General features: G+C 33.9%; 1 protein-coding gene and 1 pseudogene across 1 annotated transcript; both read left to right on the top strand.

Annotated features, from left to right (window-relative positions):
• The first annotated feature begins 8,443 nt into the window (after positions 1-8,443).
• LOC124839715 (borneol dehydrogenase, mitochondrial-like) lies at positions 8,444-9,622 on the top strand. Its single transcript, XM_047315620.2, has 2 exons — positions 8,444-8,599; positions 8,686-9,622. The coding sequence occupies exons 1-2, from the start codon at positions 8,562-8,564 to the stop codon at positions 9,452-9,454; spliced, it is 807 nt and encodes a 268-aa protein (XP_047171576.1). The 5' UTR covers positions 8,444-8,561; the 3' UTR covers positions 9,455-9,622.
• A 3,512-nt stretch (positions 9,623-13,134) lies between these two features.
• LOC148201690 (uncharacterized) lies at positions 13,135-14,735 on the top strand (annotated as a pseudogene).
• The last annotated feature ends 873 nt before the right edge of the window (positions 14,736-15,608 follow it).

Here is a 15,608-nt window from a genome sequence, read left to right as displayed (position 1 = left end):
CAGATCATCCATCTGTGTCGATCAACAGTGTCGAGCACCCTTATACAGATCATCCATCTGTGTCGACCGATAGTGTCGAGCATCCTTGAAATACAGATCATTCATCTGTGTCGATCAATAGTGTCGAGCACCCTTATACAGATCATCCATCTGTGTCGACCGACAGTGTCGAGCATCCTTGTAATACAGATCCTTCATCTGTATCGACCGACAGTGTCGAGCATCCTTGTAATACAGATCCTTCATCTGTATCGACCGACAGTGTTGAGCACCCTGGATAATACAGATCATTCATCTGTGTCGACCGACAGTGTCGAGCAACCTTCTTAATACAGGTCGTCCATTTGGGTCGACCGACAGTGTCGAGCACCCGTGTTAACACAGGTCGTTCATCTATCTGGTAGTCGGTATTACTTTATTTTGGAACGGGGTAAATTCTTCAGTCTCGGTCCTCACGGTTGTCCTCGTTATAAAGAGGGCTGAAAGTTCAATATTTACGTACTCGGACTGAAAGACAAAAATGAAAATAAAAGTTAAAGATTTTGAATGATGAACATTATATGAGATGATTAAACGTTTATGAATGTTGTACGAGCGTTCCAGGGAGGAACGACTCACATATGTTGAATGTGGAATTTGGTAAAGTATGACTGTGGGCATGCTAATGCTGGCTTGGTCCATCCTGATATTCCGTGACACTCGTCTTCACGTAGAGGAGAGTAGTTCATGTGTGGGAATGGCAGGAGGTCCTTAGTCCATAAGTTAACATGGGCGACGTAAGAACGGACTAACCTCGAGTGGCAGCTGTTGAGTGTATCCCAGTTACTACACCACTCGGGTGCAAGGACGCCTGTAGCTACACAGATCATACAGTCCGGACGGTCCGTCTAGAAATAGTTGTTGGATATTTGTTTATTTATTTATGTTGAATCATTCTGGTATGTTTGACTCGATTGAATTGATACTTTAATGTATGAATTAAATTACATGAGCTTACCCTGTGTTCTCTTCTTTGTGTTGTCGATTGTCTTTGTACGTCCGTCTTGTCCTTGCGATGATCATCCATGTGGATGGGAGCAGATGGAAGTGAGCTGCTGGAAGAGGCACTGGCAGAAGAAATTTCGGAAGATGTTAATCCGGTTGAAGTAGGGGTTAAGGTCGAGCCCTAGAGTGCTCGACATGTGGTAGCCTTTAGTATTTTGTTTAGTCTCGGAATTTGGATACCGCTGGCTACATTACATTTTGTATTTTAAGCCGTTCAACGATTTGAACCTCGTATCTTTTTGTAAAGACTGCACTGTTTTAATGATTAATGTAATTAATTCTGATTATGGTTATCACTGTATTTTGGGATGTTACAAATATTATAGATGGATAAATGATATAAAAAATAAAATATTAAAAACTTATTTATTCGGTCTTTTGTATTTATTTTTGGATTACGCTTGGATTATATGATATTTGTTTTTTTTATTTTGAATTGTTTTTGGATTTTAACATCATTTTAAAGTGACATTTATTTAGATTTTTAATTTTTTTATTTAAAAAAAAACTTATAATAAGTGAGTTAGTTAGCCAACTTGTTTAATCCACCAACCCATAGTGAATCGGACCGAGATCAAATTTTTTCAACTCGTTAATAAATGAACCGGATTGGATTGACTCATTAAACGATCAACTCTCGTGATGAATCGTGTCGGATAGAGTCTGATTACCCGTTTTAACAGCTCTAAATGTCTTGAAAAGGAAAAAATAGTATTAATCATTTCAATATTCCTTTTTACTAGGTCATAATATTTTCTTTTATTATCTTATCAAAGTATCACATCATTGTTTTTCTTCTTTCATGGAAAAGTAATTTAAGTAAGTTAATTGAATTACGCGAAAGTCATTACCAAGTAATACTATTTTTCGAATATTAAGTTTCGGTATCACCAAACGAAATGATAGGAGGTTAGGAAACAAAGGCAAGTGCTTGAAGAGTAATTGCAGCAGGAGTCCCATCACGATTACGTTCCCCAGTTGTTTTCTACATATCACTGTTCTTCACGGAAACATAACCTACAAATGCAATTTTCAACAATTAGGGTTCTTACACTGATTTGACACTTCACATTCATTAATGCATTTGCACTTCTTTTTGTTAATTCCTTTTTTTATAATAAAAAAAAAAGGTAGTAACTAAGCGAGAGAAGTGCTGAAATCTCCACATGGGCGATTTTAATTTGAACAATTGATTTAGGCATATTCAGATAACATTTAATTAAAAAATTACAGATGAATTATTAATTGATTATATATATATATTCTTATACTTAAATCTCAAATTTTTTAAGTGTAAGAATTTTTTGGACACACATTCACTTTTAAGATAAAGATAAAGATTGGAAGAGTAATGTAAGGACGAAAAAGAACTTGGTATGAAAGAAAATAATGAGATATACTGTGAGATTGTTTCAATCATTTATAAGAAGTCTATCATCATTTTAGGACAAAGTAAAACTTATGATATCAAAAGACATTATAAACTTTAAAATGAATACTAGAAGTACAAGAAAAAAAATACGTAAATGAGTCGGTAAATGAGCCGTTAATGCTGACTACATTTAGAGAGAATTGACCTAAAGACGGATGTCCTATACCTAGATAATTTAGTGTATCATTAGATCGAAATAAATAATTTAGTTATTATTATTGTTTGAAGTTATTTAACTAAAAATATTTATTGTATGACCGGATTTGAAAAAATGTAAATGTTTTATTTTAAAAAAATGATTTTTCTTTATGTTAGTTAAGACTATATAATTTATGCATAATGTATTTTGTTACTTTATATTTTTGTGTTAATCAAGTTAAAAGATTTTATTTTGATTTTATTTTTTTATGTTGATTGAAACTTTGAATAACACAAAATAAAGAAATTAATGTCCGTTAAGAGTAACTAAAATAAAAAAATTCATTTTCTATTGTATATTGTCATGATTACAATAAATATATAATGATATTTGTTAGTATATATTTACAATATTTTTATGATATGGGTTTTTTTTTTTTGTGAGTGGGGAGTTTATTTCATTTATTACGAAAATGGACAATTCACCTGTAAATTATATGCTATGATATAAGTTATATGGATTTACCACAACTTTTGAAATGAAGTCGTATGGTGTGTGGACGACTTTTTTACAAAATTTAAAACAGATGAAGTTGTCATATGTAATAACAACTTTGTGGCAAAATTTTCAACTAAGTATAACGAAGAGTTTTGAAAATGATTTTTTCGACTTTATATTTAGTCATCTAACTGAAACATATCGAGATGAGGTAAAAATTGAAAACGTTTGGCTTTAATTCTTAACCGAATTCTATACTTCCAAAATAAACTTTAGTTGTCTTCACAACCAAAGCTAAAAACAATTAAAAAAATAATAAATTTTAATAATATTGTCCAATTAATTTATTTATATTACCACACACATTTTATATATGTTATCTTTAAGTTAGACCTAAATTTAACATGGAAAACAGTTTTTGTGTTAGCTTTAACAACTAAATTTTGATTGAACTCATTATTACAAGTGATAGCTACCCACATCATGTTTATTCAAATTGAAGATACGGTAACCAAAATGTCCTATGTTCTTCATTAGCTAAATAACTCTAATTTAACATTCATTACCAAAAAGACTCCCATTATCTAAATTTAATATAAAATTTGAATCAAACAACCAATATTTTCCACTTCAAAAAAATAAGATTTTGAAGTTTTATAATAAGCAATTTTTTTTAAATTGTAAACCTAATTTTACAAACGAATTTAAAGGATTTTTCACAAAAAAAGTTGTTAAATATTTTATAATAACATGTTATAAGATATGCCGTGAATTTTGTATGATTGCTATATTCATATTTTTATAAACGAATTATATAATTGTATCAATAAAAACTATAATACATAGTTTGTTATCTTATTTTAATAAATATAAATATATTATAAACAAAATACAATCGATCTATAAAACAAGTTTCAAGAAACATACCCATATATATACATGTTGGTTATTAAATAATTAGTTTAATGTATCAGTAGATTCCTATTTTTGGTGTGAATCTTAAATAGGTCATTTTTTTGTGTAAAATTGTAGCAATTAAAGATCTGCTGTCAGAACCATTAAAAACGCATCCAAAACCCTCTGCGCGGACGCCAGGTGTCAAGCAACGAGGATCCGAAAATCAGATAGTGGAATGCAGGTGTCAGCAGCTGAGCGAATGTACGTTTTAAGTAAAACTGAGTTTTTGAAAGTTACGTCACACTCTCGCTGCATGTACCTTCTTCTCCAAACCTCTGATCTTCCATTTCTCCTTCTTCTCTCTAAAAAGCTCTCCCTTCTCTCTACCGAAACTCACCATTTCTGTACTCCGATCACCCTTCAGGCACCAGTTCTACTCTTCTGGCGTAAAGAACGATCGTTTGAACCGATCAGTTTAGGATTCTGAACTGGTAAGTTCATCTTTCCTCCATTCGTGTGTTTTCTGTAACATGCAAACCCAGATTCTTGGTTGCATGAGTTGATCCTATCATTCTGAGTATCTTTCTGGTTTTATGTTGGTTATAGTTCTTAGAACGTGCTGTAGAACGTTAAGGCCTTTGTTAGAAGGAGAACCCTAGTTTGTATTTGTGAACGTTCGGCTATCTTAAGAGGTAAGGAAAGCTTATTAATTTAATTTATATGATTATGTGTTGCATGAACGTTCGTTGATTTGATTGAATATGAAAAATGAGTGTGCTATGTTATGATGCATGAAATGTATGAAATTTCTATGTTTGGATGCTATGAGATATGAAAAATGGATTATTGTGTGAATGTATAAAGGTATGAAACTGTATGTTAAGAACTGAATTTGAATAATAACGATTCTGGTAGGAAATTTCCTAAGAAAGTGTACGTACGTTACTGAACGGTCCTTGACCGTTCAGTTTTCTAGTGAATTGAGAGTTGTAGTGGATTCTTTCATTTGGGAAGAATCCTAGTTGAGGACGAGCGTCTACACTTCGAAAGACTGTGCTTGAGCGTTCGACCAAGCATAGTTCTGTCTTGATATCCTCTTAGTAACATCTGGTCTTATATCAAGTGTTCGTCCTAATAAAGTATTTGGTCTTACACCGGGCACTCTTTCTATCTCCTTAAACAAAATTTTCTAATACTAGCAAACCACTAAGGTTCACTCCCTATAGTGTTTAGTCTTTAACTGACATTCGTATTTCTTAATACTAAATCTAAATAATCTAAGTCCTCATAAACGCTCGGTTTATTCATGAGAATTCCTCTATGTATTATTCTTTGAATCTCTTGGAGTGTCTGTGTCTATTGGCTTCAGCCTAGAGCTTTAGTGCTGAGTATAGTTTTCTTTTTAGATGCTCGGTAAAAGTTCTTAAGAGTCAATTCATCTAATTGACTCATTTTGCAAGTTATGTTCGTTCTGTTCATTGGTGGTGATATTAGATTGTACTTCGTTTCTTTCTCAAACCGATAGTAAACCTCTTGGTCTAAATTTATGCTGGAATTTGAGGCCCTCGGTCTAGCTCCAAATTTTTTAGTCTCGTTCTGAGTCAGGGTTGGACGTTCGGTAAATTGTACCCGAACGGATCTTTGTGTAAAATGTTTAAATGAGATTATTATTAAATAAAGATGAAGAAAATGAGATGTGGAAATGTTGTGATTTTTGGATGAGCGTTCCGGGAAGGAACAACTCATGCTTGAATACTGAAATTGGTAAAGTATGATTGTGGGCATGCTAAGCTGGCTGTTCATCCTGATGTTCCGTGAGTACTCGTCTTCACGTAGAGGAGAGTAGGTCATGTGTGGGAACGGCAGGAGGTCCTAGTCCTTAGGGGTACTTTGGACAGATAGGGTTAACCTCGGGTGGCAGCTGTTGAGTATATCCCAGTTACTACATCACCCGGGTGCACGAACGCCTGTAGCTACACAGAAGTCATACAGTCCGGACAATCAGTCTAGTGATAGGTTTTGTATGATTACGTACGCTGAAATCTATCTTGTATGTTGGATTGTTTGAAATGTATGTGTATGTATGAATTAAATTACATAAGCTTACCCTGCATTTCCTATGTTGTCTGTTTTGTACGTTCGTCCTTGTCGTTGCAATGATCATCCGTGTTGATGTGAGCAGAAGGAGGCGAGCTACTTGAAGAAGCGCTGGAAGAGGAAAATTTGGTAGAAATAGAAGTGAAGACCGAGCAGTAGGAACGTTCGGTTAGTAGTTAGTAGTCTTATTGTGAGGTGATCGATCGGTCACCTCCTCTCTTTTGATTTTATCTAACCGTTCGGTAGGAACTTTTGTAAACCGTTCGGTCAGACTCGTACTTATGTATTAAGTAATTATTGTAACTCTCTCTGTAAGGCCGTTCGGCCGTGAGCGTACATTTTCTTAGTGTAAGACTGAACTGAAATATTATTAAATGTAATTATTCGATTATATGGTTTATTGTTGTACTTTTGGGATGTTACATCTGCCGTCAAATTGGATAAACAACCATTTAACTTTGGGTTATGTGGCACTAAAAATGAATTTTGTATTAAAAATTTGGATTGTAAAGATTGGATTCAGATTTAGGGAAGGACAAAGTGGGCAAAATCTAAAAATTTAAGTGCAGATCCTTTAATTCATAAATGCAAATGAGATTGGGGAAAAACCTGCGTTCTTTCTTCGATTCGAAGCACAGGGTTCGGGGGTGAAGAAGACTGGGTTAGAAGCGATGGATAACGAAAAACCTGCATGTGTTCCCCTACTACACATCCCGGCTCCTTCCGATGCAGCCTACACAAGAACACTGCCAACAACAACCACCACGCAGATTCCTACCTCTCCAATCGCCTCAATATGCGCAAACCTGCGATGAAGAACTCGCTTGTGAGGATGAGAGGCATGGAGGGTGAGTGGGTAAAACGTACCCTAACCGTGCTTATTCGACTCAGTTCTCATCAGCAAAGGAGGAGAGCGACTTTCGAGCCCAAGCCCAGCCGTCTCTCTGTCATGAACAAGGCCAAGGATCTTTGATTTTTTTTTTCAATTTAATTTTATAGGTTCGTTCTCCATTTTACTGCTATTGCGGTGGTTTACCTACCCCTAGCGCCCTGATCTGCAGCCAAAGTCAGATTCCGGCGATGCGGTTGGGAGGTAGCAGTGAGTACTCTCCGGCGAGTTTTGATTTCGTCGTCTAGAGCAACAAATTGGTGAATTGTCAACTTGGGCATTTCCCCATAGATCTATGACACTGGACCCACACACACAATTGCTATTGTACATAACTTTTCCTATGGAAGTAGAGTTTTGGACCAATTTTCATTTGTCTTTTCCATGGTTAAATTTAAGAAAACACACACACACACATATATATATATATATATATATATATATATATATATATATATATATATATATATATATATATATATAACTTCTGCATTTCATATATATATATATAACTTCTGCATTTCATATATATATATAACTTCTGCATTTCATGTTTTTCACCCAAGAACCATGCTCTTCGAATCGAATAGAAGAAAGAACACTTTCTTTTTTCTCGCACGAACCCTAGTCTCAATCTTTTTTCCTCAATCTCATTTGAATTTCTGAATTGCAGGGGCTGCACTTAAATTTTTAGATTTTGCCCACTTTGCCCTTCTCTAAATCTGATTTCACATATGTGCAATTCAAATTTTTAATACAAAACTCGTTTTTAATACCACGTGAGATTAATGAATACACTTACCGTGTCACGTAAACCAAACTTAAACGTCCGTTTGTCCAATTTGACAGCAAACCTCTAATTGATACAATTTTACAAAAAAAAAAAACAATTGAGACGCCGAAAAAAAAGAAACCTATTTAAGATTCACGCCGAAATAGGGACTTACCCAGACATTAAGCCTTAAATAATTCTAAATAAATAATGTTGTATTTAAATACAATAACTAATTTTGTTCATGTTGACTTGGTTGAAACTTTAATTCGAATCAAACTTTTCGGTTTGGAAAGATTCTAAATCCAAAAGTCTAAAAAAGTAGATACAATAAGTAGGTTTTTCTTCTTCTTTATATATGTTGGAACAAAAGTAGCAAAAGTCTAAAAACAATACTTAAACGATTTCTATGATATAATTAATCCAATTCAAGATTATTTTTTATATAATTAAGAGTTATTACTTAAATTCTTTGAATTTTGTAAGATTTTTTAATTTTTTATTATAAAAATTTATTAAAAAGAGTTTTCTATAATTCTTCCTTAAGTTTTGTAAAATCCTAGAAACAAAATATTCGTAAAAGAAATCTCATAATATATAAAAGATCACAAAAATTTATAACATCTAGTGGTTTACATTTTGAGCACTTCCGTAACAAGAATCTCTACGTACCTTACATTTGCAGGGAACGCAGCTATATAAAGAGAAGAGCAAGTTCATCTTAGTATAGCTATATATATATAAACCTTTACATATATTCATCTTTCTTCTGCGATTCAGAAAAAACTCATCCATGGCAAGAGTCAACTCAGCTGCTGCTACTGTCAGAAGGTAAAGTTGTTATTACAATTTTATATTTCTACGTAGAGAAGTTCTTATTCTTTGATTTTTACGAGTTTCACACAATGATCTTGCAGGCTTGAGGGGAAAGTGGCGATTATCACTGGTGGTGCCAGCGGCATAGGTGAGGCCACCGCAAGACTCTTCTCTAAGCACGGAGCTCATGTGGTGATAGCTGATATTCAAGACGATTTGGGTCTTTCTCTCTGCAATGAGTTGGAATCAGCTATCTATGTTCATTGTGACGTGACAAAGGAAGAAGACGTCGAAAACTGCGTCAACGTAGCTGTTTCCAAGTACGAGAAGCTGGACATCATGGTTAATAACGCGGGTCAATTGAATGAGTTCAAACGAAGCATTCTGGAAAACACAAAGTCTGAGTTTGAGAGAGTGATAAGAGTGAACATGGTTGGCCCATTTCTGGGAACAAAGCACGCTGCAAGAGTGATGATTCCTGCTAAAAGGGGTTGCATAATTAACACGGCTAGTGTTGCCGGATGCATAGGTGGAGGTGCTACACATGCCTACACCAGTTCAAAGCATGGGCTTGTGGGGCTGATGAAAAACACTGCGGTGGAGCTCGGACAATTCGGTATTCGGGTGAACTGTGTATCGCCTTATCTGGTTGCGACACCGATGTTAAATGAGTATTTCAATATTGATGAAGAAGGAGTTCGTGAGGCTTATTCCAACCTAAAAGGTTCTTATCTTGTGACCAACGATGTGGCCGAAGCTGTTGTTTATTTGGCAGGTGATGAGTCTAAGTATGTTAGTGGTCACAATCTTGTGTTAGATGGAGGATTCTCCATTACAAATGCAGGATTTTCTCCTTGGCAGTCTGTGTGAGAGAAAGACACGTTTTCTCTGCTTATCATTACAGCTGGCACTATTATCTTTACTTTGGGAGTCTCTGTGAGAGAAAAACACGTTTTATTTGTTCCTTTTATTAATTTGTTAAGATGGTTATTTTTCTTTGATGCAGTATAAATTGCACGTCACATAGTATTCTTTTTAGTGAGTTGAATATTGAGAATGACGAATTTTTGAAACTAGAATTACCTCTCCTTTCTCTATTATCATTACTTAAAAAAATGTGCATAGATAATAAATGTAACATCTTACGGTGTAAATTTTTTTTCGAAACACAGTATTTCTATAAACATTTATGAAAGATAATAAACTTTATTTAATTAAAATTGTGGATGCAAAACATAACTCCGAAAATCTCAGGGTATGTCTTTTACATAACAATACCAAATCTGAAAACATTTCAATAATAAAAAATAATAATAAATTTCCAAACTTAAATCCCAATTTTCATTTTCGATAAAAGAAAAATGAATAATTAGAAATATCATAAAACATCAAACTAATTATTCGATTTAATAAGGTTTAATGTCTCAATAGGTCCTTATTTTTGTTAAGAATTTAAAATAGATCCCTTTATTTTTTGGCGTCTCAATTGTGTCCTTATTTTTGTTAATTTGATGCAAATAAATCCTTTCCGTCAATTTCATCAATCGACGGCGTTAATGAATATGTGACGTGGCCTGAGGACAGTATTGACACGTGTAAGGCCACGTCACACATTCATTAACGCCGTTTGATGAAATTGACGGAAAGAATTTATTTGCATCAAATTAACAAAAATAAAGACCTAATTAAGACGCCAAAAAATAAAAAGACCTATTTCAAATTCTGAACAAAAATAGGAATGTATTGAGACATTAAACCATTTAATAATTTAAACTTCAAAACAATTAACAGAACACTAACATCCACCGGCTCGCAACACGTGCCACTCTCTTATTCTTAAGCCAAAACTATTTTACACCCCAAACTTGCCGTTTGTCTTCACGTCGGAAACAGTAACAAGAATCTACAGATTTCCTTACCAAAATCATGTTTCTTTTGTTTTCATGAGAGGATAGGTGGGCCCACTAGGACCCACAAGATGTGTGGAGGAATGAAATGAAGAGAGGATTACCACGTGATGTGCAGTGGAAGCGTGGAGGGGGCAGAAAGCTTGTTTTGTTTTCTCCTTCGATGCATGGGAATGATGAGAGAGATTTTGGAGTTTGCTTGCATTCTTTTTGCAGTATTTATGGAGGGGAGAGAATTAATTTTTGGATGGAACGTTTTGAGCAACCAATAGGAAGGCTCTTTATTTTATCTCGTTGCATGCTTTTTGTTTTACTTATAGAGGAGAGAAGGAATAGCTTTGCCTTAGTTTTCTTTGCATAAAGCTAGCGCGAGAGCATTGGATGATTGAGGGGAATGGGAGTTAATACATCCTGGAAGGTAGAAAAGAAACGTAAGTGATTAATTGTGGAAAGAGAAAACAAAGAGATGGAAGTTAAAAAGTAGAGTTGGTTTGGTCAGAGGATTATACGTGAGTTCTAAAAGGTGAGAGAGGAGGAGAAGGTGGGATTATGTAAGATATATTATTTTATATTAATTAAATAAATATGATTTTGGAGGGAGAAGATGAATTTGCGTTAGAGTGGAAAAGGTGTATGGAATTATGGTGAATTGTTGAGGGACCCACTTGAAGGAATGATGATATAATAAAGTTAAAAGGTTGTATGCAGAGAGAGAGAGAAGAGTGTTACGTGAGTTAGTAAGAGTGTAGGCAATTTAACTTTGTAATAGGTTTTTTTTTATAGTAAAAAAGAAAAGGAAACTAAAACTATTGATGTGGCTTTAGTCTTGACGAGAAAAGTGAGTCCTTGGGAAACTCACGGTCAGGGGGAAGTAAGAATTAAATTGTTTTTGACAAAAAGAAACATGGTTTTGGTAAAGAAATCTGTAGATTCTTGTTACTGTTTCCGACGTGAAGACAAATGGCAAGTTTGGGGTGTAAAATAGTTTTGGCTTAGGAATAAGAGAGTGGCACGTGTTCTAGCCAGTGGATGTTAGTGTTCTGTTAATTGTTTTGAAGTTTAAATTATTAAATCGAATAATTATATTGGTGTTTAAAGGTTTTGAAAGGGGAGATTTTATGTATATTTTGGTGATAATATTCACGAGGAATAATGAGATTTGTGTTATAAACTTTGTAATTGGTGGTATAATATATGTAATTGAGAATGTATATTGATGAGTGATATGGAAAATAATAAATTTTGGACCGTGTGATTCAAGAAAATGATGGTTTGGTAATAACTTTTTCGACCGTGTGTTGCGAGAAAAAGATTTTCTTTGACTGTGTGATGCGGGAAGATGATAGTTTGATAGTGATGACTCTTTTAAAAAAAATTTACACTGTGACATTTCGAAAATTGGGATTTTACATAAAAATAGATAATAAGTGTCATCTATTCTTATATACCAATGAATATAAATTTATACCAGAGTTTTTATTGTTACCCAACAAACTTCATTAATACATCTTATGCAATAACTTCCAAAAAAATTCAACACTACCTACAATTTCATTTTCCTCAAGTTCTTTTATCCACTTTATTTAACTAATACACATAAAAGCCCTAAAATAAAATTAAAAAGATCGGTGATTCATAAAACATCCAATTGGTGATTTATAACCTAAAGTAATGCACAAATGAGAGGCGTATGGTTAGAAGAAGGTGTGAATCCAGTGGCGGTGATAAAAATTATTGGTGGGGATAATGATGGATGAGGTGATGATAATGCTACATTGGCATATAAAAGAGATGAAGATGTTCGAGAAAGAGTATTGGTCGAAGGGATTAAAGCTGTCATGTAAAAGAGATGAAAATGTTCGAGAACTCACCAAAATGCCTAGCTTTAATGGCGAAGCGTTAAATCTGGCTACAAGCATACTGGTTTCTTGAAGGAGATAGGGCTTGCGCACTGGTTTCCTGAATCTTTATCGGCGATCGCACTTGATGAACCTTACCCGACAAGCAATGACGGAGAAGAGATGCAACACCAACTTACTCTACTCATAACGATCAGGTTTGATGAATCCAGCATAAGTTTCGAACCCACGCGTAAAATTCGGGGGCAAACACTAAAAGATATTTGGGGGCAAATAGAAAGTGAAATTTAGGGATAATGGGTTTGATGAATCTGATCGAAATGAAATTGGAAATTTAGGGAAAAGGAGAAATTTTTTGACCTGGAACAAAAAGAAGATCGAAAGAGAAATGTAAAAGAGCACCTAAACGAAGTGGAATTGAGAAACTTTTTTTTCAAAATTTTTTAAAAGTCGAATAGATAGCATTAAAATAAAAACGCTATCTATTTCTAACACAATAGATTGCGCCTTTTTAAAAACACCCTATCTATTAGGTTGAAATAAATAGCATTTTTGGTCTATTTTAAATTATAAATTAAAAAATTAATATTAATTATTTATAGATAACATTTTTAAAAAAGCGTTATCTATTGTCATTTGTTTAGATAGAGCTTTTTTAAATAAACTCTATCCGCGCATTTATAGATAGCGTTTATTTAAAAAAGCTATCTATGATCAATTTTGTTGTATTACATGATATCATCGCTGAAAACTCACCTTTTCTCCGCTTAATGTTCTTCTCCTCTTCCTCTATATTGAATCATGGCTTCCATTAGCCAAATTACTTCCCCAACACCGGATCACTTGGTGAATCCGGCTCATTCACTCTACCTGCATCCTAGAGAAAACTCAGCTTTGGTGCTTGTTTTGCCTCTTCTCACAAAGAGCAATTTCCACCAATGGGAGAGAGACATGGTAGTCGACCTTAAAACCAAAAATAAGGAGCGCTTCATTCATGGCACTCTTACTTGTCCACCCACCATAGATCCCCTATTTGAAGTTTGGCGCATATCTAATCGCATGGTAATGTCATGGCTCACTCGTTCTATGACTCCTTCCATAAGCAATCTGTGATGTGGATGGATACGACTTCTAAGATTTGGCGAGATCTCAAGAATCGCTTTCCTCTTGCTGACAAATTTTGGATTTCTAACCTTCAGAATCAGATTCTTGCTTTTTGTCAAGGTGAATCTAGTGTTTGTTAATATTATACCTAGCTAAAGATCTTGTGGAAGGAAATGGAACTCTATCGCTGTGTTTCGACCTGTACCTGTTTGACACCTTGTGTTTGTGGTCTCCTTTCTAAACTTCACAAAGAACGCGAGGATGATTATATGATTCACTTTCTTCGTGGTCTCAATGAGAGTTATGCCCAAGTTCATTCTCAAACAATGATGTTGGATCCCATCCCTTCAATTGTTAAAACCTTTTCTATGGTTCTTTAACATGAACACAAATTTATTAGCATTAATCTGAAGCCCTCTGTTCCCGATTCATTGGCTTTTGCTGCTCTCTCCAATGATCAACCACGTTTTCATTCTTCCAACAGACCCACTTCTACTGCCAGCAAGACCACTTCCAGGAACAACAAATTTTGTGAACATTGCAAGAAAATCAATCATACCATAGAGAGTTTCTACTTTCGTATTGGTTTTCCTGGTGGTTACAAAAAGTCAAAACCCACAAATAAAACTTCTACTAGTTTAGTTACTATGGAGTCTTTTGCTTTTCCTCAACCATTGAATTTGGATGGTAGTCACACCAATGATCAGTTCACTTTCTCTAAAGATCAGTATCAAGCGATCTTTGCCTTGCACCAACACACTAAGGATCATTCGTCCTCTGTAAATCATGTTTTTGTTCATAATTGAGGTACATCCTCTTCTTTTCCTCATTGGATCATTGACAATGGTGCTACTGACCACATTTGTCCAATTCAATCCTTATTTCATAACCTTCACCCCATTAAACCAATGCATATTAATCTGCCTAATCACACTACTGTCATTGCCTCATTTTCAGGGTCTATTCATATAGGTGCCTTATTACTTGTTGATGTCCTTTTTGTACCTGAATTATCTGTTTCTCTCATTTCAGTTTATCCATGTTTCCACTATAAATTGCATGGCAGTATGTTGTAATTCTCACACTCTCAATAAAAGCATTGGTTGGTGACTGTTCATAAACTATATCTTCCATGTATGAAGAGAGAGCAATAGATAAGGGAGTTAGATATTATAACCCTCACTCTAAATGTTGCCATTTTTGAATTTGTGTGCAAAAATAAATATACGTCGAGTGTTGTTTTATATTTTTTTTCATCCACGCCAGATATGGAGCTTTAGGAACTCTTATTTGTAATGTTATTCAAGAAATTTGTTGTTATTAGTAAAAGTTAGAGGAATGATAATATTTTAATACATAACATTTTTCATATTTATTTAATATTATTATTCATTATTTTTTTACAAATAAAAAAATATTTTTTATAACTATTTTAAATGAATGTATTGTGTATCAAAATATCATTTCTCATTATTGAAAGAAGAGATTGAAAAATATGGTTGAAACCTTCTTCGATAGAAATAATTATATAAGTTTAATAAACTTTTATGATTTATTAAGTATTAAAATGTTTTAAACTTTTAAGCTAGGTTCTTGTTTTCTATTTTATTTTGTTAAGAGAGGAATATGTTTATTATCTTATCCCTTTATTTCACATAGTTATCACCATATATATTATTTTATAATTAATATAATTAATAAAATTATAAGACTATAAAACTATAAAATTATAAGCCAAAAATTAAGTAAAATGAAATGATAAGATATTACCAAGTTAACACAAAATTTATACTACAAAAATTTGTTGTAAAATCTGTATTGCAAAAGATCTTTCTTCCGTAATTTGTGCATGCTAAAGAATTGGAAGATGCAGTTCTTGTGGAGTGGTTTTGACCACGTGCTCTGTAGCCTCCCAAGGTATTGAGCTTCCAGTGTCTTCCGCAAGCTAGGGGCTGCCAACTTTTATTTTGCAACGTTTTAACTAATTAAAATATTATTTTTCTAAAAGATATTTTGGATTTTTGGATCATGGGTTTGATCCATGAACTCTATAAATAGGGAGCTCCTCCTCCATTCCAAGACACACAAAAAATTTCATTCTTTCTTATTCTCCTCTTTTCTGAGTTTCATTCTCTAGCTCTTTTTTCTCTTCTA

Source organism: Vigna umbellata, chromosome 3 (assembly GCF_029865625.1).
Source record: "Vigna umbellata cultivar VRB3 chromosome 3, Vumbellata_1.0, whole genome shotgun sequence".
Classification (NCBI taxonomy): domain Eukaryota; kingdom Viridiplantae; phylum Streptophyta; class Magnoliopsida; order Fabales; family Fabaceae; genus Vigna; species Vigna umbellata.
Note: the sequence above shows the minus strand (reverse complement) of the source record. Positions and strands in the feature narration are given on the sequence as shown.

Coding starts and splice junctions, on each gene's coding strand:
- LOC124839715 (XM_047315620.2), top strand. CDS start 8,562: ATGGCAAGAGTCAACTCAGCTGCTGCTACTGTCAGAAG. Junction 8,600..8,685: donor GCTGCTGCTACTGTCAGAAG/GTAAAGTTGTTA, acceptor ATGATCTTGCAG/GCTTGAGGGGAAAGTGGCGA.